The sequence below is a fragment of the Stylophora pistillata genome, chromosome 11 (genome assembly GCF_964205215.1).
Source record: "Stylophora pistillata chromosome 11, jaStyPist1.2, whole genome shotgun sequence".
Classification (NCBI taxonomy): domain Eukaryota; kingdom Metazoa; phylum Cnidaria; class Anthozoa; order Scleractinia; family Pocilloporidae; genus Stylophora; species Stylophora pistillata.
In genome coordinates this window covers 31,040,680-31,062,317 of record NC_142529.1, presented here as the reverse complement: position 1 = coordinate 31,062,317, position 21,638 = coordinate 31,040,680, and the positions used below count along the sequence as shown (strand labels likewise).

The 21,638-nt window shown below is 37.1% G+C and overlaps 3 protein-coding genes across 3 annotated transcripts; 2 read left to right on the top strand and 1 right to left on the bottom strand.

The window, feature by feature from the left end:
• Nucleotides 1-683: 683 nt before the first annotated feature.
• LOC111336360 (ATP-binding cassette sub-family D member 3) lies at nucleotides 684-12,953 on the top strand. The gene is made up of 28 exons (XM_022942441.2): nucleotides 684-850; nucleotides 1,075-1,114; nucleotides 1,302-1,351; nucleotides 1,785-1,836; nucleotides 2,151-2,239; nucleotides 2,507-2,576; nucleotides 2,744-2,770; nucleotides 2,995-3,065; nucleotides 3,200-3,269; nucleotides 3,575-3,628; nucleotides 3,780-3,836; nucleotides 3,957-4,009; nucleotides 4,462-4,551; nucleotides 5,224-5,293; nucleotides 5,600-5,669; nucleotides 5,889-5,986; nucleotides 6,250-6,341; nucleotides 6,488-6,606; nucleotides 7,412-7,478; nucleotides 7,818-7,881; nucleotides 8,195-8,272; nucleotides 8,723-8,788; nucleotides 10,035-10,148; nucleotides 10,332-10,382; nucleotides 10,528-10,572; nucleotides 10,741-10,845; nucleotides 11,305-11,361; nucleotides 11,787-12,953. Exons 1-28 carry the CDS (start codon nucleotides 714-716, stop codon nucleotides 11,862-11,864), a joined length of 2,034 nt encoding a protein of 677 aa, XP_022798176.1. The 5' UTR covers nucleotides 684-713; the 3' UTR covers nucleotides 11,865-12,953.
• Nucleotides 12,954-13,463: 510 nt separating this feature from the next.
• On the bottom strand, nucleotides 13,464-16,697 carry LOC111336374 (sphingomyelinase phosphodiesterase C). Its single transcript, XM_022942456.2, has 6 exons — nucleotides 16,541-16,697; nucleotides 15,672-15,974; nucleotides 15,227-15,401; nucleotides 14,586-14,680; nucleotides 14,124-14,348; nucleotides 13,464-13,826 (listed from the first exon to the last, which is right to left on the bottom strand). The coding sequence occupies exons 1-6, from the start codon at nucleotides 16,695-16,697 to the stop codon at nucleotides 13,561-13,563; spliced, it is 1,221 nt and encodes a 406-aa protein (XP_022798191.2). The 3' UTR covers nucleotides 13,464-13,560.
• On the top strand, nucleotides 15,398-21,078 carry LOC111336354 (uncharacterized). Its single transcript, XM_022942436.2, has 2 exons — nucleotides 15,398-19,015; nucleotides 19,409-21,078. The coding sequence occupies exons 1-2, from the start codon at nucleotides 18,665-18,667 to the stop codon at nucleotides 20,210-20,212; spliced, it is 1,155 nt and encodes a 384-aa protein (XP_022798171.1). The 5' UTR covers nucleotides 15,398-18,664; the 3' UTR covers nucleotides 20,213-21,078.
• Nucleotides 21,079-21,638: the final 560 nt, after the last annotated feature.

The following is a 21,638-nucleotide window of genomic DNA, read 5'->3' as shown; positions in this document are numbered from 1 at the left end:
TCCTTACCACTCGGCCACGCCGCCTCCTAACTGGAACTGTTGAGAATCTGAATGCGTTATAAGGAATAATCTTTAATCTTTAATATCTTTAATAAGTATACTCCAAAGGTAACACAAAAAAAAACTATACTAGTTTATTATTATAGTATGGGGAACGAATTATGGTCGATTTGCAACGCTAAATATTCCGAAATATGACCATTCTACACGTAAGGTTAATAAACCTCACTCACTCCTTGTGTAAACCTGGAGGTTTCTGGTGATCTCCGCCGTTTTGGGCTTGCTTTGCCATCACTTTTATTCCTAATGGATGGACCGATCAGTCAGTAAGCCATTTCAAACACAGGCAGCCCAAGCTCGCAGGTTAGCGCTATGTTGGTGTTGCCGAAAACGCTTTAAAATGGCCTGAGACGCTAGGAATCAACAAAGTAAACAAAAAGGCAATAAGGTAAGCCCATTTTATTTCAAAACAAGACACATGTTTTTTTCTCTCTTTTAAGGCAAACCGATAACATCCCATACAAACCTTTATAAACATAAAACGTTGCGCAACACGGTAAGAGCCTCGTCCGCTTTTCTGGTAGTTAGCTTGGGCAGCCTGTGTTTCAAAGGGTAAAGTGTGGGTGCAGATGCTGGTGCACAGACCCCTTAGTTATCAAGTCATTTCTATTAACACTGAAGGCTTGGTAGCTGAGGAGAAGAAAGTAATCAACATGGTGAACGTATTGAGTAAGATTGCAGTGCGATTGCCGGCTTTAAACTCTAAAGCCTCTGGAATTGCTGTAGCAGCAGTTGCTGCCGGAATTATTGTGCTGTGGAAGAAAAAGCTTAACGAGCTGAGTGATAAAAGGTACGAGAACATACTTGTTCAAACAAATCATGCAATTCACAGCTTCTTTGCTAGATTTTTTGCCCGCACATTTGCACCGTCATGATCATGCAAACTGCATAGTGTGCTGCAGACTGCCTAGTATGATGCCTTTGACTGGAATAGACAGGCTGCAGCTCGGGTAACGTAGTGCTTGTATGATATTTTTTTGCAACTTACGAGAATGATTTTCCTTCGATTTGCAGAAAAGATGTGACTGGTGATTTGCATATTACTTTAGAGGAGGTATAAAATTTCCTCTATTTGATTCTTTTTCCTTTGTGTACTCCTCACAGTGTATAGATAAGTGTTCCTTCTCGAATGTCATATATAAAACCCATAATTAAGATTCCCTGCTCAGTTCTTTAGGGCCTAAATTAACTTTTTTTATTATGATTAAATAACTCGCTTGACCCCTCGTCAATATTTTCAGGAAAAACATAAAAAGAAAGGAAAGGCTGCAGTTGATGGTGTGTTCTTTAGGTAATAAAAATTAATTTATTTACTTTCTGCACCCTGCAAAAAGGTAGAACAAAGAGTTGAATTTTTGCCGATTATCAATGATCAATTTTCTTTTTTCTGTTCAATCCTGCTTTTCTTTTAGCCATGAGCGGTAAAGGAACAAGATTTTCCTTAATATGTTATATTCTTTATCATTGGTGTGTCAATGGAAAGCGTGATTGCTATCACTCTCTTCCTTTTCAAATAGTTGTATTGAGCATCATTAAGCAAAATAATAATTATAGAATGTGATTTGTGTTGATTTTAGTTTCATTATTATTTTTACTAATCCTTCTAACAGATGCTTGTTTTTTCACCTCTTTGAAAACCATGTTTTTTATTGCACAGTAACACTGTACCATTATCCACTCTTCAAACTTGTTTTAATTCTGTAATACTTGATTGTGTTATCCAGACAACTGCTAAAGATTTTAAAGATTATCATTCCCGGATGGCTTTCACCTGAGGTACTTAACACGCACATTAGCTCTCTTAATACGGTTTAAATATTGTATTCAAATGTTTCCTGATTTGTTTGCTCTGACAGCTTAAATACTGAATTTAATCAATCATGTGGGTTAGTATCAATGGCTATTTCAATATTTTCTTGTCAAAATATTTGTGTTTTTTTTGTTAAGGAGGGTAAGAGTGAGTGGGCTGGGAATTTTAATTTTCCAATCAAGAAAACTTAGTTAAAAGTTTTTTTTTTTAATTAGAAATACAGTAACTTAAAATTTTGTAGAAGTCAGTCCTCAAGTAAATTTTTTGATTTGATCTTTAGAGTGGTTACCTATTACTTGTTGCTGTATCTCTGATAGCTCGGACGTACTGTGATGTGTGGATGATAAACAATGGGACATCAATTGAGAGGTTCATGTCACCTAATTTCTGCACTTTGATTCAATTAATCAATGTGCTTTCAGTATTTCAAATATCGTCTCAAGTTTGTGTTATTTTTTCTGTTATCTGTGGAACATTGCAATTTGACTAACACACATTTCCAAGTCCAAAGTCAGTTATTCAGTTTGAGTAAATGCTAATTGATTGTTTTATGAGTTTACATGCTTAAGACACAGACTTCTAAGCACATGTAAGATTATTTAGACAATTCATTGTTGTTAATTTGTGATACACCAGGTCCATTATTGGTGGTGATTTTGGAGGATTTAAAGACAATCTCCTTGCACTGGTTTATGCCATGCCATTTGTAAGTACATTCAAATGCTTATTTATACATTTTGACTATTTTGAAATGAAGAAAAGTCTATATGGATTGTTTTTTTTAATGAGATCTCTAGAGTAATAATTACATTATGTGATTTTAGACACACCTATCATAGAGTTGATATGTTTATATTTTTTCATTCTTTACAGATATCTGTAATAAACCAACTTTTAAAGGTGTGTGTTAAGTTTTGATTTTAACTGAATTAATCTTAGAAATTTTTATCTTATGGAAGTTTTTGTCTTTCTAAAAGCAGTATCTATTATTTGTGCTCTGTATTAATTTTATGCTAATGGTTTCTACTCTGTCTTTCTTTTTGGTCTGTTTTATCCTATTCAAAGTTTTTCATCATGTTCTAGGCTAATATTATCTCTTGTTGTTTTTTTTTACCTTTTTCTAGTTTGGATTAAGTGAACTGAAGTTGAGGTTCCGCACAAGATTAACTCTTCATCTCTATGAAAAGTACCTTAGGTATTTCAATTAGAGTTTTGTGAACACAGTTGTGGAACTCTTTATATGTATTTGCTAAGTGTTACTTAAGGCAGATGCATTGGGGATAAAGACAACAGGATAAAGTTTGATCTGACTGAAATTTTTTTTTCCAGCTCTTTTACTTTCTACAAAATGAGCAACTTGGATAACCGGATCGCAAATGCAGATCAACTTCTGACTCAGGTGGGGTGTGTAAAGTATAATGTGATCTGATTTGAGAGAGCACTGTGCCATTTGCAACAGATACTTTAGGCTGATATTTGGTTGTTGTAGGTTAAGCTTTTTTAGCAGTTACTAGGTTGTCTCTTTAATGGGCAGAGCAAGATGAAGGGATCAATTTTAACAACATTCTTTCGCTCTGTTTGAAGTATGTCTCTTTCTCTACCAGTTGGGGAATGTGTTGGTCTTTGGCTTCTCATTTACTTGCTTGTGTTCTCACAAATGTTGTCTCAAGATTATCACTGAAATCTGTTTTTTTTTTTACAAAGGATGTGGATAAATTTTGCAACAGTCTTGCTGAACTATACTCCAATATAAGTAAGGTGAGTATTACAAATACATCTACATTTGCTTTCTCTCTGCTTACCTGATGCATTGCACCAAAATTTTGTTTGTTCCTCATAGCACAAGTGGTTCTGAATGGCAGGTGCTATTTACCTGCTTTTTGATCCTTTTGTCTATAACTGTTTTCAGCCTTTACTTGATATAGCCATATACGTACAGCGATTGGCTGGAGCTATTGGCATACAGGTTAGTATATAAGAATCATCTGTGAAACTTATTTGTTAGAATCAAATAAATTGATATGTCATTTTATTTAACTGAATTTATATTTTACTAAAATATGTCTTATTCTTGTGACCATTTTAGGGACCAGCCATAATGTTGGGATACTTAGCTTTCTCAGGACTTCTGTTAACAAGGTATTGTTAGAATGAACATTAAATGTTGCATGAAACTGTCCAGTAATTGACTGTAACTCTATGCCAAAGTTTTTGATGATGAATTTTATTCAATGAAGCACTGTTGGTGGCATTTGAGAACAGTAACTTTGGTGTAGATAATACATTGCGACATTGATATTCACAAGACTCAAGAAGCATGTAAGGAATAATTCAGTGGGATATCCCTTGTGATTATCTAAGTATGGTTAGTCTTGGAAAGGATACATGTACATTAGTTGCCATTTTTTTAAGCTGAGCTGAAGCTATCCCCATTGTGGACTACAGACTTAAAAACCTGACCAATATGGTTTGCTGACTTCAAAACATAAATTTTATGTGATGACTTTGTGGAAATAGGTATATGGTATAATTATAATTGTTTGAATTGTCAATTTGATATTGGCACTTGTTTATTGAAATTAAAAATGTAGATTACGACGACCAGTTGGTAGAATGACAGCTGATGAACAACATCTTGAAGGAGAGTTCAGATATGTGAACTCAAGGCTCATAACAAACAGGTAAACAAGATTGATATTAATAGATATTTTGGTGGCTTTGTAGCATCTATCACAGATATACTAATAGGCAAATATAAAGTGACTCTTATGCCTTTGTTTGATTAACGACAACCTCCGACAAAACCTGTTGAGAAAATACCTATTTTTTACAAAAAATACTGTTACAAAAATACCTATTTTTTGCACTCACCCTGACAAAAATGCTTACAGTCACAAATTCAAAGATTGTTTCCTCCCTCCCCTATTGCAATGTTGTTTGTGGTAACACAAGAAATGCATGCTTGAGCTGTTAAGTACCAACAACATTGTACCAGGGGTGGGGAGGGGGCCAAGTTTGTTCCTTTTGGAAACAATTGTTGCATGGCGGGAAATTAAAAATTGCATTGAAATGTCTTAACAGTATTGTCCAGGGTTGGAGATGTTTAATCCGTGTACAATTTGAATTGTAGTTGAGAATAACAATGGAGGAAAGTGTTTTGTTGAATTCCTGTCATGAGTTAGAACCTGATCAGCATGTTACAGAGAAGGGTGTGTTGGAAATATTTCAGTTTCAGGTAGAGAGTGAGGAAGCTGTTGGGTTTAAGCAGTGTGACATAGGGAACAGGATATACATTGGATAATGTTACATGGTGTAGGGTTTGGTTAACTTTTTAATCTGGCCTTAAATCTTAGTGAGGAAATTGCTTTTTACCAAGGAGGGAGAAGGGAAAAACTTACGATTGAAAGTACATTTCACAAGCTGGTAAGAAACACAGAATGATTATACAGAATTCATTACTCACCTCAACTCCTGGTGTTTCAATTGCTAAATGTGTTTTATGGTTACAGGTGGTTTTATTATATACTTTTTTATACACTTTCATCTTCTTAATTTTCTTTAATTATAGACCATTATTTCTATCACTATTTAGACAAAGCCTTGTTATTTAGTCATTAGTCTGCAATTGCTGCAGCAGGAATGGCAAGCTCCACAGGTTAAGAGAGGAGGTTTAGATACACCTCTTGCACTATCTGGGCTCTAGGTTTATTACATTGTTTTGTTTTTCAGGTTGATCATCTGAGAAGTTTCATTCAGTTTAGATCTAGTATGGGAGTTATTGACAATATCATAGCCAAATGTGAGTATATTATTGGCACACGAATAATTGACACCACCTTCAGATGTAAACACCTTTACAGTACTTGTAGTTCCTTCTTCCTTATCAAGTGTGGGTAGGAGTCAATTGGTGTGGATGTGGACTCAGTGCTTTTTTAGTTCACAAAAAATTAATTCACATTGTAAAGAGCTTTTAGTCTATTTATGTAGAAAAAACATTTTTTTTTTGTGCAAATTGTAGATATAGCTACTGCTGTAGGATTCTCAGTTGTCAGTCGTCCTTTTCTGAGTGCATCAAGCACAAGGCATATCAATAGCACACACAGCGAGAGAATGGAGGTTTGTTAAATTCTTTTCTAAAGAGAGCTGGACACAAACAGAGAGACAAGCAGACAGACGAGCAGACAGACAGGAATAGAGTTGGGCGATCCCGTTGTAAACGTTGCAGAAATAGGCAGAAAGGCAGGCTTAAACAGATAGAGGGAGAATATCAGACAAATGGACTGCGAGATCAACAAAGACAGATATATACAGACAGAAAGACTGATTGTACAAACAGCATGAGTGTTTGAAAGGTAACGTTCTTTTCCAAATTGATACAGGACTACTACAGAAGTGGCAGGATGTTGGTGAAAATGGCGGAAGCAATTGGTCGCTTAGTGTTGGCGGGAAGAGAGCTAACCAGACTGGCCGGGTAAGTCAGTGTACAAAGGCACTAATAAATTTACATTCCACTTGCTTAACCCTTGTATTCTCTTCCTGATATTTGTACAACATACTGGTAAAAAAAAAAAAGGGATTGCTTTTGCTAAAACCTGGTTATTGATGTTTTTTTCTCAGGTATACTTCCAGAGTATCAGAACTAATGACAGTGCTAAAAGATCTGAGTAAAGGAGAATATCAACGAACTATGATCAATCAGTCAAGTCCGCAGTTAAAGGGAGAAAGTGAAAGTCAAGGTACCAACCACTGGAGTAATTTAATTATAATATAAACCAAATAGCTCCATGTAAATATGATATAAAGCGAGTAAGGTAATGTAAATAGAGTGATATGTGAACTGACTTGAGGCGAGTTAAAGAGCGTCCTTGTGTTTTTTGGTTTTTACTTATGACGCATACATAACCTGAAGGAATCGGTTTGAACTGGAATTAATGCGAATTGAGTATAATTATGATGGTGTTGTTCTTGTGCATATGCTCTTGTCACGAAACGATATGCTTAAGAATGAGGGCGCAAAACCAGAAAAAAAGCTTTTAAGTATGCTGTCATGTACCTTGTTCAGTGCGCGTCGTCAGCTGTGGGTGGCTCAACCAAATTTCTATGTAGAGGAAAAGGTAATGGAATTGGGAGAGCGATATTGATAACGCTACGTGCTATGTAAACTGGGAACAGGGGAATTTTCGCACGAAGAGAGCAGGAGCTAGTGACAATCTTAGACTACATGTAGTTGGTAAAGTTCGCAATTTGAGAGGCTTCGATAGGGTATGGGTGTCAGTAGAGTCAAGAATTGGGAGAGTGAATCAGTCGCACTAAGGAAAAGTTAGTCATTGCACAATCATCGTCATTACTGTTATTATTAACGTTATTAGACTAGTATAGTTAATGGTAATTGGTGTTGACGTCGTCGTCGTCGTCGTTGTTGTTGTTGTTGTTGTTGTTTTGTCACCTTACCGTCAGGCTCACTCCATGCTTAAGGTTTAATTTGTTACGAGTTCAATTAGTACAAATGGACTCACTATCTGTTTCCTTTCTTGTTTTCAGATAATATTCCAAGGAGCTCTTTGGTTCCAAACCAAGGCGAAATAGTTGAAACTGATCACCTAATCAGGTAAGCACTGTTAGATTTTACAGCAGATCATGTTGTACCTTTGAATTTATTCTATGTAAAAACCTGTCCTTTTGAGGTGGTGGAAGCGAAATGATGCGATTTTAATTTTCTGTATTTTTGTTGTTTGTTACAGCAATGCGCGTCTGAATCACTTTTGTCATGCTTTTCAACCAAAGCGAACTGGTCTTGCTTTTCGTGGCCTTGAGGGATAATTTTTGTACAATTAAATGATTAGAATAACAAGAAAAAGTATTTAGTACTAAATGAAAACAACATTAGAACTCACGCAAATGGCAATGGAGAGAACTTATGTGTGAAATATGCTGACTTTGTGTACAGATTTGAACATGTTCCTCTGGTTACACCCAATGGAGACATTCTTGTGAACGACCTTTCGTTTGAGGTGAGAACCGTTCCGCTGAGGTAAATATATAACACTGCCAATTGGATTGGATGTAACAAATAGTTGTCTGCACTCACCGATCGGGATCATTGTAGTGATTTAATAGCCGTAAATGATACAAACATCGTGGGCTATGACGCAGACCTCTTCCAGCGCTTGGCTGCGGTTCTCCTTCGAGGTTTTATTGTTTCGTTAGTTGTCTGTATTTGTAGCGATATTTATGGGCGACAGTAAAACGCTTCCATGTTAAGGTTCTTTCGTAATGTTTAATTTTATATATGTAGCTATGTGTACTCTATTTTTTCTTTTACAGGTTCGCTCTGGCATGAATGTGTTAGTTTGTGGGCCAAATGGATGTGGAAAAAGTTCACTGTTCAGGATTTTGGGAGAGGTAACATTATTTGAATACAGGATGTTTGTTTAAATAAACAAAATAATTTGAAAATATCAACAAAGTTGAAATGGTAAATTGGTCACCGTTACGGTTGTAAAAGCTGACGTTTCGAGCGTTAGCCCTTCGTCGGAGCGAATGACGAAGGGCTAACGCTCGAAACGTCAGCTTTTATAACCGTAACGGTGGCGAATTTATCATTTCAACTTTGTTGATATATTCAAATTATTTCGTTACCCCCACCGACGCAGCGCCAAACAGTTTCTTTAGAAACTATCAGCCTTTATTCATTTGTTTAAATAAACGTTAACCAAGTAAACTTCTGAAAGGACATCAACAGAATTCATAACTATATTATTTCAGCCCTTCTGTTTTCAGTTGGTCAATTGGAATTTATTAGGTAACTCATTATTTACCATTAGTTTGACATCGAGGTGTTTTATTTAACAGCTATGGCCGCTGTTTGGTGGTAAATTAGTAAAACCAAACAAGAGCAAGCTTTTCTATGTTCCACAGGTTAGTGATGGTTCTACAGTGAAAGTCTTCTTTTACGATTTTTGTAGGTACAAAAGGGCTGTTAGTTTCCAGACTATTACGATTATTTATTATTATTATGATGATGATGATGATGATGATGATGATGATGATGATGATGATGATGATGATGATGATGATGATGATGATGATGATGATGCAGTATACACGTTTGGATGCTAGTGAGCTAAGCAAGATAGGGCGAAAATTCGTAGCCTATCTGCACTACAGGACTGTTAACTATAATAATATCTAATGCTACCTAAATATAAATGATCAATATAAAACAATTATTATTATTATTATTTTTTTTAATAAAATTTTATTCACTATAATCACTAAAAGTATTTACAAAAATTATGATGAAAAGCTTAAAAATCGAAAACAAATGCGTCAAAATGTCCAGTAAAAATCCCAGAAAAAGCTCATGGATACACACTTCTTATAATAATTATAATGATGATCATAATTAAGGAATAAATATTACAAAAAAAGTTTAAAAAGTCTCTAACTGAGAGAAAAGTTTCGAATCCCTTTGGTATTAACTTAATAATTAATAATTATTATTATTATCATTATTATTATTATAGTTGGTTTCGAATCTAACCTGTACAACAATGCAGTACGTAAAAAAGAAAAATATCAGAACTTGATGAACGAAATGAGTAGAACTGTCAGATGTGTGAAATTTGTAAATCTCTCCATGAGCTCCCTTGGCGTTTCTCAGATGAATGCTCTACGTTCTTAGACATGATGAATGACATAGGCATTGACAAAATGCAGCAACTTTACATAATCAAGAAAATGATAAATGTAGCTATTAGAGCAACATATTACGTCTTTTGTTGTAGAAATAGGAATTGGGACAACCCAGATTTGATGCAATTTTGATTTTTGTGTGTGTGTTGAATAAGCCAATCTCAAGCAGCATTTGTAAATTGCCTCTACGTAGTGAGATTTACAATTGTACATTTAAAAACACAAATAAAGTTTGCATTATTATTATTATTATTATTATTATTATTATTATTATTATTATCAGTTTTTATTTTTTTCATCATTATTATATTGGTTGTTTATCTGGTAACTTGAAAAACACACTTCGTCTTCTGCCTGCGTTCAATCATTGATTAAAAAAAATTGAAAAAGGATTTTATCGTTTTTGTTTCTGTTTGTTTGTTTGTGTTTTCGTTTCTTTCAAAGGCAAATAATTCTGTTGTTTTATTAGCGTCCTTATATGGCCCTTGGGACATTGCGGGATCAGGTGATTTATCCCGACACCGTGGAAGATTTGCACAGGAAAGGACTTACGGACCTAGACCTTGAGGATTATCTGAAACAGGTTTGTGATTTATTAACTCATCAAGTCCTTACTTACGGACACAACTTTCCTTTCCGCTAACAATAGCAACCAGCACATGTTCATGGACTGAATGATTGAACTGGAAGATCACAAGTATCTCATATTGTAACCTAATCTTCGCTATTCCCACATTGATTCTTAAGTTATGAATTCGTGTTTTAGGTTCATCTTGGTAATATTCTTGAGCGTGAAGGGAGCTGGGATTCGATCCAGGTAAAGTCAATCGAGTTTGAAGTACGTCTAGTCAATCATGTTTGATGTTTAAGCTGGAGATGTTGAAAGAAAAGTGTCTTAACCTTTTTTGAGTGGAAGTGTTTTTTTTTTTTTTTTCTTTTTTCTTTTTACTCTATTCCTTCAGGATTGGATGGATGTTCTGAGTGGTGGTGAGAAACAAAGGATGGCAGTAAGTGTGCATTAAAACCTGGAATACAAACATATTCCTGCTCTTGGTCACTTTCTTGTCTGCCTTTGTGACACTGAACGACAACATGACCAAGTGTTTTGATTTTTTTTAATTTGAAGAGTTGTGTCACTCGAATTAACGTCCTTCTCTTTCCTATACTATTACCAGATGGCTCGCCTTTTCTACCACAAACCTCAGTTTGCGATTCTAGATGAATGCACAAGTGCTGTTAGTGTGGATGTGGAGGGATTCATGTACACTCGCTGTAGAGAGGTATGTGATCATTCCAGTTTAACTTTTGGTCAGCAGACACTTTCCGCCAGTGGGAAGTTAAAATATAGCTTTATTTTACGGCCGAGTCTGTATCATGGGTCCTTGGACTGACAGGATATTCTACTCTATTGTTGAAAATTGCTCATCCCCTCACCCGCCCTTTCTTAACCTTAACCCCAACGCTAACCCTTCCACCAAGCCTCGCAACTGAACAACCCGTCGCCTCTCGCTGAGTTCAACAAGGAATTAAATTAAAACATTTGTTTCAAAGTAATGTCACTACTGCTTAAACGCAGAAGTGTTAAGTTACCCTTCCTAATTCCTTTACACTGAATCATATTCTTTTCTTTTCTAGAACAATTCTGCTTAAAGAATATTGTTAAGGGTATCAATGCCATGAAGTGTTAAGGGATACCTGTACTCCCCTTGGTCATCAGTCCATTTGTTTTCTCTTTCTAGGTTGGCATCACATTATTTACTGTCTCGCATCGGAAGTCGCTGTGGAAATACCACGAGGTTTGTAATTATTTTGTTTTTAAATAATCTTTTATTTGTATTTGTGATTTTTAATCAGTAATGCTGCAATAGATTGCCTTCCGTCAGAACTACCTTGTTCAAGGACGTAATTTGAATATATCAATAACGTTGAAATGGTAAATTGGCCACCGTTACGTCGTCGGAGCGAAGGGCTAACGCTCGAAACGTCAGCTTTTATAATCGTAACGGTGGCCAATTTACCATTTCAACTTTGTTGATATATTCAAATTATTTCTATTCCCCCACCGACGCAGCCAAACAGTTTCTTTAGAAACTATCAGTCCTTATTCAAGGACGGTTTCATTTTAATGCGTATGTGTCATTCTCACAACGTCTCTGCCCCCCCCCCCCTCCTCCCTTCCTTTCTAACCTGATATAAGTTTTCTCTCCGTCTCTATCTTCAGTATGTTTTATACATGGATGGCAGAGGCGCGTATGAGTACAAACCGATTGATTCTGCTACTACAGAGTTTGGTTCATAGGCGTCTTACTGTGACCTCGATACTCATCACCCGTCGATCAACAGCTACAAATACTCTGGCATTGTTCTTGCTCGCACTGCACACTCTGAACACTGATCGATCCATCAATTTCTATCCCATATCGCGCTCAGCAATCAGTTATGCTGTCCTTCTCTACAAGTCTGAACTGCCTCTTCTTTTCAGGCTTTTTTTATTCTGTAGTGTGCGATGGTTTTAGAGGCCCAGAACTTTTGATTCATTGAAAATCTGGGTTATTATATCAAGGAGATCATGACTTATCAATATCGTAAATTCCCTGACTTTGGTGAAACTGCTCTAACCAAGAAATATACACGTCACATGTTGTGTCACCATATCTGGCAGCCTGAACATGCAGAGAAAGATTCTGCCTCGCTTATCTGATAACTAAACAAGAGGTGTTTGTTGAATCGAGTATTTTAAAAAAATTATTACCCCTAGATATTTTAACTTTGTAACACACTAGAATGTTTAATGGCGTTACGCCAAAATATGTTTTAAAAAGACTTCTTCAAAGTATTACACTGACTTGATAGTTAAAGTTAATCTTTTAATAATTGGTGGAACAAACACAATTGTTGTAAGTCAGCGATAATTTCCGTTCTTGTTGCTGTTAGGCACAGAATTACATCTGCAAGCTGTGCGTTTTCGTTCGTGAATCTCGACTGAGTGTTAAAAGTTTTTTCAGGAGATCCTGTCAGGAGCAGGGCTTTGGAGAACTCCTTTCATTCAATTGGTATGTAACAGTCGTTATTCCTCGGGCAAGAAGCATCCTATCAAAACTACATAGGAGCGCGAAGGGTGGTGACTTTGATTTGTTATTGGCGCCGGCCATGTTTGAATAGTAATGAAGACACAGAAGTTGCCGTTTTTAATTTGAGAAATTTTCCATACAGTTTGGAGTTATTCAGGACTGTACTTCCTATTCGGTGGTTTAATGTATTTTACAATGTGATTACCTTTTATAGCAAACTAAACCGAACACATTTGTCGTTAATGGCAAGGGATATTCACGCATTATTGACTTGTCAAACAGGTTCAGCTAGAAATTAAAGATGGCGGACTCTGGTATTGATATGTATTGATAAAGCACATACAAATAACAAAAGTGCAAATACGTTCAAACTTTGTTTTAGATACAATGAAATATATGAAGTTCATATATTTTGAACTGCGGTATTAGATACATATGATGCACGATCCTCGCAGTAGATAGCGCTATTTAAGCAATAGCGCAAATCAGACCTGAAAAAAATCAGGCCTGTACGGGATTCGAACCACTGACCTCTGCGATACTAGTGCAGCGCTCTACCAATTGAGCTAACAAGCCAACAGGGAGCAGGCCGTTAAGTTGACTTAACGGCCTGCTCCCAGTTGGCTTGTTAGCTGAATTGGTAGAGCGCTGTACTAGTATCGCAGAGGTCAGTGGTTCGAATCCCGTACAGGCCTGATTTTTTTCAGGTCTGATTTGCGCTATTGCTTAAATAGCACTGTCTACTGCGAGGATCGTGCATCATATGAAACTTTGTTTTGTTTCGTTAAACGAATCCACATCGACACCACAAGTGTTTCTGGGAAAATATCTAGAAAAGGAAGTTAAATGCAGCATTTTGTTTATGGATGCCTTGTCAATACAACAACTTCATTTTAAAGATCTTCGCTAAGTCTTGCTCTAGCCTTAAAAATGCATTTTCAAGAGACACTTTTCATAATCGTTTTTAAAGACATATCGCATGGAACAGTAAAGAACTGCTCTGGGATAATAATCGGGCCAGTAGTTAACTTGTCGTGAAAAAGCGTAAGCCTTCCAGAACACATTGTTCTCGTTATTTATTAAAGCCTGGGTTAGTTTATAGATTTGGTCGGCATCCATAGACTTGTTTGCAAACAACGGGTATTTCCTGCTGAATGTGTAATCCAAACGCCACACAGGAGTGAAGGACACTGAGAAAAAGGTAAAGATGCTTTCAATTTTTTTAGACACAAACGAGGAAACATGATAAAAAAATCAAACTTGAACACGAGAGAATGAGCAGTTGGCACAATAAGTAAAGAATAATGTAAAACTTTGTTTTAAATGGTGATGCTAGTTCTGAATGCATTAATGGTCCTGATCGGAGTTTCAATTTTTCGTTTTTCGTTTGTCGGTTGGTCGTTGATGTTTCTAAGGTTACAACTCTCCACGACTCGTCATGATCATTAACGCGTCCTGTTTGATTAATTAGAGAGCCACACCCTTACCTTTTGTCAAACCAAGGTCAATGTAGTATTGATTGTAGTCACAAAGAGACATTGACTTTTTATCTAGTGTCATCACACGGAATGCTGGGTTGCTCTTGTAGTCTGGACTGAGAGACGGAGCAATCAATGCAAAAGATTTCCTTGTGTCGTTAGAGACGGAGTCAAAGTCTGAAGCCTGAGTCTGAAGTCTGAAGTCATCTTTGTGCATGTGACCAAATAGCTGACCTACAAATGCAAAATTTATAAATAACGGGACTATAAGTTACAACTTAATCTTATTCCAGTTGACATATGAGGAATTACGTTAAGTAAATCTTTATCAGTTTTCGTTGCAGTACCATCTATAGACGGCCATAATACAAGGGACGTCTAGTTGAAAAACACACACCCTCGCACGCTGAATTGAAAGTAGGAGAAGATTCTCATTTTGAGGATTGCTATTGACTGGTAAAATCTTCTTACCAGCGATTACTTTGTGATACTTCCCAACAACCAGATCCATGTATCTTTCTGTAAAACTGGGCAACCAAAATGGCTCATGTTCATCAACATCCACTCTAAATAGCATTAAAAACACGATTGAAAAACCTTGAGTGGCGGTATAGTATGGGGAGCAGGGATGGCGCAGTGGTGAGAGCACTCGCCTCCCACCACTGTGGCCTGGGTACGATTCCCGGACCTGGCGTTACATGTGGGTTGAGTTTGTTATTGGTTCTCGTCCTTGCTCCGAGGGTTTTTCTCCGTGTCCTCCGGTTTTCCTCCCTCCGCAGAAACCAGCATTCCAAATTCCAATTCGATCTGGAAACAGTGGCCAAGAAGAGCCAACCAGTAGTATGTCCATTGCTAAATTAATAATTATTTATTTATATTTATAGGATGGGTCTAATCGCGGTTAAAGAAACGGCTGGAGGTTTTCCGGAGATGTGCTAGTGAAGCTCTTTCTTAAACCGCTTTAGCACTACATCCCGAAACAGCACACAGCGAATGATATAGGGATAAGATAATTCTTGAAATTCAGAGCTTGAAGATCAGAATCACGTTCATAACGTTTGATTTAAGCAGAATATTTTTCATTGAAATTCTAAAATTCAGATATCACTTACCCTGGTGGAATGTGACTGGTTATCAATACTTTCTTTCCTAGTCCATCAGCAGACTCTAGTTGACTTTCAAACCATGTCATCTGATTTAACGCAGTTTTACGAACTTGCGGATCGTCCTGATTGCTTCTGTGGTGCCAGTATATGGTATTTAAAACGATTAAAATCATTTTCCCATCTGAAGATCAAAGTTATTCATTCGGACAGTTTGTCACTGGTTTGCAAAAAGGCAAAAAGTTGAAAGCTTGCTGAAAAAATATGGCGCTTACGTCTGCAATGTGTTGCGGGGAGACGGTCAGTTCGACCCAAACAACAAGCAAGCGAACGAGAAAAACGATTAAAAAATTAAAAGAAAAAAAATCACCATCCTAATTTTCTCCGCCAAGGTGAATATTTCAATTATTTCAAAAGATGAGGGCAATATTCACGGACTTAATTGCGCAGTTACCTGCAATACTTGCATTGTAATAACCACCCATAAGGAAGGTTTCTCTCAGCGTGTTACTTGTTGTAGATTTGTGTGCATGGCCTTCGCAACCATCACAAATTATCAGTGGTTCCCAGTGATACAAAATAGTTTGGTACCAATCACTGGTGTTTGGCAAGCCAAACGGTACCAGATAATCATGTAAACCAACGACAGGAAATACAGGAATATTAGCAATAACTGCGTGTGTCATATTCGCTGTCTTGGTCATTGCTTCAAGAATGTGTTGTTCGTCAACATTAACTTCATGGGCAGAGAAGTCTCCTGCGGAGACAGAAAAAGAAGAGAGTGGAGAATAGGTAATGGGGAGGTTATTTTATCATTAACATGTTGCCTTAATGTGTGAATTGAGTCAAGTTCTAGTTTTACACGTAACAACCCAGTGGCTTAAATTTCAAGAGCTTTCACTTCTTACTGAAGCATTTTTGATGCTAGTTTCATTCGAATGTTTTGGATAACTAAACCCAGGTTAATGCAATTTAAAAAAAGAACCAGTGATAAGTTAATTTCACGACCAGTGATTCTAGGGGCAACAACCTGCAAAGAGATGAAATGCGTTTTAATTTGTGACACCTCAAAATGCCTGGCAGTTATTCATAACCATTCAAAGGCTGTCAAAGACAAAATGTTCAAAACAAATGTGCATTTTATATTGTTGTAGGCTCGTATTCTAGCCTAGAGCAGGAAGATCTTGTTGTTGTTGTCTTTCTTATTTTCGTGTTTGATAGTTTGTTTGATAAGTAAACATGTTTATAGGACTTATTTGGTGCCATACGTTTTTCCATAAATTTGATTACAAGTACGAAATGATTACATTTCATAGGACTTACCTGAGATTAATATGAAATCCAGCTTTTTGCCCCCTGTAGCGTTCTTTATCGCTTCTAAGCTGCTTTCCAGTAACAATAATGAAGTATCACACCCAACTCTACCCAAAGGAGCCTTAAACTCATCTGTTGTGATGGATCTGTTTACTGCACGACACATATCGCGCTTTGGGATGGAGCTGCTGTACTTCAGATCTACGTTGATATCTGTGAGATGTATAAAATGGACCAAGCTCTGTTGAGTTGTAAATTGCTCTTCAGATCCTGAGGTCGCTTGTTTGTAATGCGAGTCACAATCAGGGCAGTGAATATAAAGTACAAACGTGAGAATTAATAGCAACAACAGAACAACGCAAATGATTCCCAGTGATACTAGCAAGAGCAATACACACACACACACACACACACACACACACACACACACACACACACACACACACACACACACACACACACACACACACACACACACACACACACACACACATATACATACATTAGTTGACCACTCCCCATGGGGGCTTTTCAGGGTCAATTCCCACCCATCCCACCCCAGGGGAGGACATCCACAGTAATCTCGTGCGTGGGAAATTAACGTCTCCTACCCCTAACCCTGCAGGTTAGACAGGGCGTACGGTTTATTCGTCCATATCCGAGAAGACTTGAATATCTATCCATTTCTTGATTATAGAAAGGTAGCAAATTCTCCTCACTTATTTTAAGACTATGAGTATCGGTCCGGCCGGGGCTCTAACCCTCGACCTCCCGCACAACACAATCCGGCGCTCTAACCAACTGAGCTAACCGGGAGGCGGTTACAGCGAGTCGTTTCCTTTTCTGATTATCAGTCTCGGTTTCGTTTGGAGACGATACTTCTAGCTGTTCAGTCATTTCGATTGAATGAGAAAAAATCTGGCCAGTGTTGCTTCGTCACTCAGTGAAACAATATGGGAGTGACACTTGAAGAGATAAACATAGCAAGTCATAATAGGAAGGTATCATTATTTATTATTAAACAAACGAAGGGTGTTAGATATTGATCAGTATATATTTTAGTCGTATGACATCACTTGTACTCAGATGGTATCGGTAGGTTAGTGTTAGAGTACAAAGAGATCTATCTAGTTATGGGCGAGAACGGTATTGTTTAACGTAGTAGACCAGAACTTCCCTGTTTGTGGGTTGAACCCAAAATAAAATTTTAAAGAGGTTCAACTTAGATCATCTATTCATTCCTCAAAAACAGTCATTGCCAAGGAGGTACCAGGCTTTACCAAAAGATCAGCTAAGTTTTACCAACAGCTGATCCCTTTTATTACAAACAAAAACACTTTAACTCAAGTGTCCTGCGCACAGGAAAAACTGAATTTGAACTGTCAGATATATATCATTGTTTAAATGTTTTTTTTAACAGGAGCGGATCATTTGATATCGAATTCAGGAAACTTTTATGATTCGAATTTACAAATTACAAAGAGGCGAACCCTTTGAAAATAAGTTAAGGTTGCTGACGAATCAAACCGAGAAGTAGCCATGATGACGGTCTAATGTTTTTAACAGCTGTTTCCAGTGCACCTTACTCCACATGAACCATTAGATTCATGGCTTCCTATTCGGTTTCATTCAATTTCCAAGGCTTAATTAAAAACAATTTGATGCACCTTGCCTGCATTGCTTAATATTCAAGCAATTCTGCATTTATACGAAAAAGAAGCGGTTTTTTAAAACATTTAAAGATAAAAAATTGCGATCAAACATTTCGTAAAAGCACATTAAAAATATGCTCAAGTCAAAGAGTGAAAGATAACATTTCCTTTCACTCTTTGACCGTCAAAGAGTGAAAGAAAAGGCGTGATAATGACGTTAGCCAAACGTCGAAACGTCGTCAAAAAATTTTTAATATGCTTTTACAAATTGTTTTATCGCAAATTTTTTATCGTTAAATTGTTCATTTGTTTAAACAACAGCAGGTGAGATGAGTTAGTTGGTGGGCTTTTTGTTAGCTTATGTCAGTTTTAAGTTTTGTATCGAATGTAAATTTGAAGACCTAATGTATTCCCGCGTAAACGAGTGCTCCTCAAACATAATCAATTTGTTTCGTTTTTGAGCATAACTAAAAGAAATACCATGAACATTACAGTCCGTCTTCTGACCGTGGCACTCATGACATTCAGCAGATTGGAGACAAGAACAGCAAACTGCGACGGAAATTTTGAACTGAGCAGACTTAACCATGGTCACCATGAGCGAGGAATTGAAAACCATGCCATAGTGGGGCACAGTTTCAAAAATTTCACGTTGCCAAGTATTTATGATTGTCATGTTCAGTGCTTTGACGAGAAATGCAAGTGCCAAGCATTCCAGATATCTGGGGATCGCTGTGAGCTGTTAGATGAAGATAAATTTTCAACTCCTGATGAGCTAATTCACACTCCGGGGTACGCGTATTTTGATATGAGCAGGGAGTACATTCACCAGGTAAGAGTGACAAATATTACGCACATTCAAAACAAATTTTTGTCTCATTTTTTTTTTTTTTTTTGCCCGACGCCTTGTCGTTGTTGTGTTAATCCTTTAATTTTAGTAACCACTGAGGTAAACGGAATAAAGAGCATTAATCAATCTGTAATCAGGTGTCAAGTTTTCAAGCTCGGTCCATAATTCAAATGTGATCCGGCGAAGTTAGATTAAAGCTCTGACATTCAAGTGGGAATAAGATCTTGCCATTTAGCAGAGGACAGTTTTGCGCCGTTTTGAGGGATCTAGTCGGTAAAGTAACATCAAGCTCTTGCTACGATTTTACGCATCTTAGTGAGTAGCAGGGTGCTAAGGTAACACCTGTTCGTTTATTTCACAATATGTATACTGCAGGTAACTTCAAACAGCGCATATCCAGACTCTCACTGCAGTAACCAATGCTGTAGTCAGAATACGTGTCTTAATGGCGCCACGTGCACTGAGCTCTGCAAGGACGCCAAACACAAGTTTAACTGTTCATGTGCACCAGGATATGTCGGGAAATTTTGTCAGAAGCGAAGAACATCCTGTAAAGAGCAGCTTTTAATGGACAAGAGGTCACCATCACAAGCTTACTGGCTGTTTGATCCGACAACCAACTCTTTGGGCGAAACCTTTTGCGATTTTACCTCTGAAAATGGCTTTGTTTGGACCCTTATTGAATCGTTCAGCCTAGATAATAATCAAAATTTTTCGGATAAATCATTTTATAAAGATTTTCCAGTCAATGAGAACGATTTTAACTGGAATAAGTTCCGCTTTTCTTTGAGCAGAATGGAGTCAGTTGCCAACCGGTCCTCTCACGTGCGTGCAACATGCAACTTTAACATTGATGGTCTGAACTTCACTGATTACTTGAGAGCCAAACTGACTGATATCGATGTGATGCGGAAGAAATTCGACGATTGCAGGAATTACGAATACATTAACATTCGTGGTTACGGTTGTTACAACTGCACTGCTGTGTTTGTTCAGCAGGATATGTGGCACGCGCATGTGGACTCGTATTATGGCGTAGACTGTCAGTTGGCCGTTCCAGGAGCAATAAGGGACCCAGGAGGGGAGGATGACTTTGGTTGGTACCAAACAGTTAACCCCATTCATAGGTGCTCTTCAAATAAGAAGTCCACCACGCAGTGGTGGTTTGGAGAACAGTGAGATTATACCAGGAGCAGTAGAGGGCTTTAAATATCAATTCAGATTTGGAAATTAATGCAGGGTGCTATTCACCAATAGCAGCATTCGCCCTGACAAAGGGCTAACGCTCGAAACTTCAGTTTTTTAACTTTGCACGGTGGCCAATTTACAATTTCAACATAGTTGATAAAACCAAATTACCCTGCTATTAACAAAGCCTAGCACAGTTTTGCGTATGCGTGGTGTTTTTTACCACAGACGCTAGACAACGAGTGGCACCAGCGAGTTTTCGCACTTGTACATATGCGTCGCTTGATTAAGAAAGTTGAGAGAGATCAGATGTGTATATAGAATTTTGCTGTTACGATTACGAAAGTGTCCTGAATTTATGTCACAAGTTGCTACTATCTTAGTCCTAAATATTTTAAAATCGTTATTTACCTGGAATGTAGGAAGATTTAGTAACTTTGGTGGTGTACAGTGCTAGAATGAAATGTTTACTCTTAACAACACTTATAAAGTCATCGTTTCACGTAACCTGGGAAGATTTCAGCTCTGTACTTAACAGAGCTTAATCCTTAATCTCCTGCTAAAAATTTTCGTCTTCGACGTTAACATGATGAAAGAAAAAAATGAGTTATATTCATCATAGAGAGTATTAATTTTGTTTTTTGTGTTTTTGTGTTATGCGACTCAAACTATTCGTTTATGTTAGAGAAAAGTTGAGCTAAGATTATGAATTCGTCCTTTACAATTTCTCTGAAAATATGGGAAAAAGCCACTGTGACAATCAATGTGCTTTTTTTATTTCTGTTTTGTAATGTGCTTATCATTTCTATCTTCAAAGCTGATCATTGTAATCTCTTCAGTAAATTATGTACAAAGTTTTGCTATTGTTTTAAGTTATGATCTGAAACGGTGTCTCGTCGACACAGTTTAAATGTATTAACGGTTCGCCCATAAATTTCAATAACCCCTGGGAACAACTAACTTTTGAAACATGTTTCTTTATAAAGTATTTTTGTTCTTAATGTATCATTAGAATCCAGTCGAACACTACAACTCTACGTGCCCTATTTTCTAGCTGTAATTATCATTTCGTACACAAGATGATCAGTTCTGCAAGTATCTCAAAGCTAAGCAATTATCCATCTGTATATAGCCACGGAATGTTTTAAAAGGAGTTCGTTATGTAAGATACATCAAATCAAATTTCTTTGTTCGTTGGGTTTGCTCTATTTGTCGTAACAAACAAAAAGCAAGCAATATGATTGTACAATTTTTATAGAGTGAAACGTGGTTAGTATAAAACACACAAGTGAACAGTGCTTTTCGCGCGCGCTTATTGTCTAGTTAGGAAGTGAATAGCGAGTACCATTCACCTTCACTTTGATGAATAGTTGTCATCTATTGCGTGTTGAGGCTCTGAAAAAAAAAGTTAAATGAA